Consider the following 924-nt stretch of genomic DNA (forward strand, 5'->3'; position numbering starts at 1 on the left):
GGGACAGCACGGGGTTAGATACAGAGTAAAGCTCCCTCTACACTGTCCCCCATCAAACACTCCCAGGACAGGGACAGCACGGGGTTAGATACAGGGTAAAGCTCCCTCCACACTGTCCCCCATCAAACATTCCTGAGCCGGGGGCAGAATGAGGCAGTTTTCCAGCCTGCCTGTTGAGACGTTGGTGAATGGTAAATATCTCGGAGAGATCGGAAAGGGGGCAGGAGGTGAGAGGTGAGAACACGATACTGGAACTTCCTCTGGCCCGGGCTTACAGGTGGTGATGTCTGGAGGAGCGTAGCTGTCATTGATGTACAGGCTGGCGGGTTTGACAATCTTGAGGTACACAATATCTGACGTGTTCTTCAGAGCAGCCACAGCATCTTCATGCATGACATCCTCCAGCCCGACGTTATTTACCTGAAGGTGTGAAACACAGAGAAATTCACAATTGCAGAATCCATCGATAACATTAAAAGTTGGGAGCTCTCATCCAGACCAGCCATCAGCTGTGAATTCTGTCCATTAAAACTCTCCGTGTACGAGGTTAGCACGCAGAAAGCCGACAGTTACTTCCCCCAAACACACAATTCAGTGACAATTTCCAACAAACCGATTGGAAATCAAACACAACTCAGCTCAGTCCCAGCAGGAAACGAAGGGAGCACGTTACCAGAGGCTCAGTCAGGCACTGGTTTCATGGGACATCTCAAAGGAGGGAGGCAGAGAGACAGAGGGAGAGAGAGAGAGGTGGGGGGTTTAGGGAGGGAATTCCAGAGCTCAGGGCCCAGGCAGCTGAAGGGACAGCCCCCAATGGGGGAGCGATGGCAATTGGGGTATGGTCAAGGGGCTGGAATTGGAGGGGGTTACAGAGATAGGGAGGGGGTGTAGGGGCTGGAGGAGGTGACAGAGATAGGGAGGGGG

The 924-nt window shown here is 52.9% G+C and overlaps 1 protein-coding gene across 1 annotated transcript in view; it reads right to left on the bottom strand.

Moving 5' to 3' along the window:
- Positions 1–420, bottom strand: part of LOC125482611 (disks large homolog 4-like) — a gene marked incomplete at both ends in the record, with an annotated part of 5,274 nt that extends 4,854 nt beyond the window's left edge. Inside the window, one exon of the mRNA XM_048594718.1 lies at positions 276–420. Within this exon, the coding sequence (XP_048450675.1) occupies positions 276–420 (145 nt within the window). The remainder of the gene's footprint in view (positions 1–275) is intronic.
- Positions 421–924: the final 504 nt, after the last annotated feature.

Source organism: Rhincodon typus, unplaced genomic scaffold (genome assembly GCF_021869965.1).
Source record: "Rhincodon typus isolate 14 unplaced genomic scaffold, sRhiTyp1.1 hic_rhity00013512, whole genome shotgun sequence".
Classification (NCBI taxonomy): domain Eukaryota; kingdom Metazoa; phylum Chordata; class Chondrichthyes; order Orectolobiformes; family Rhincodontidae; genus Rhincodon; species Rhincodon typus.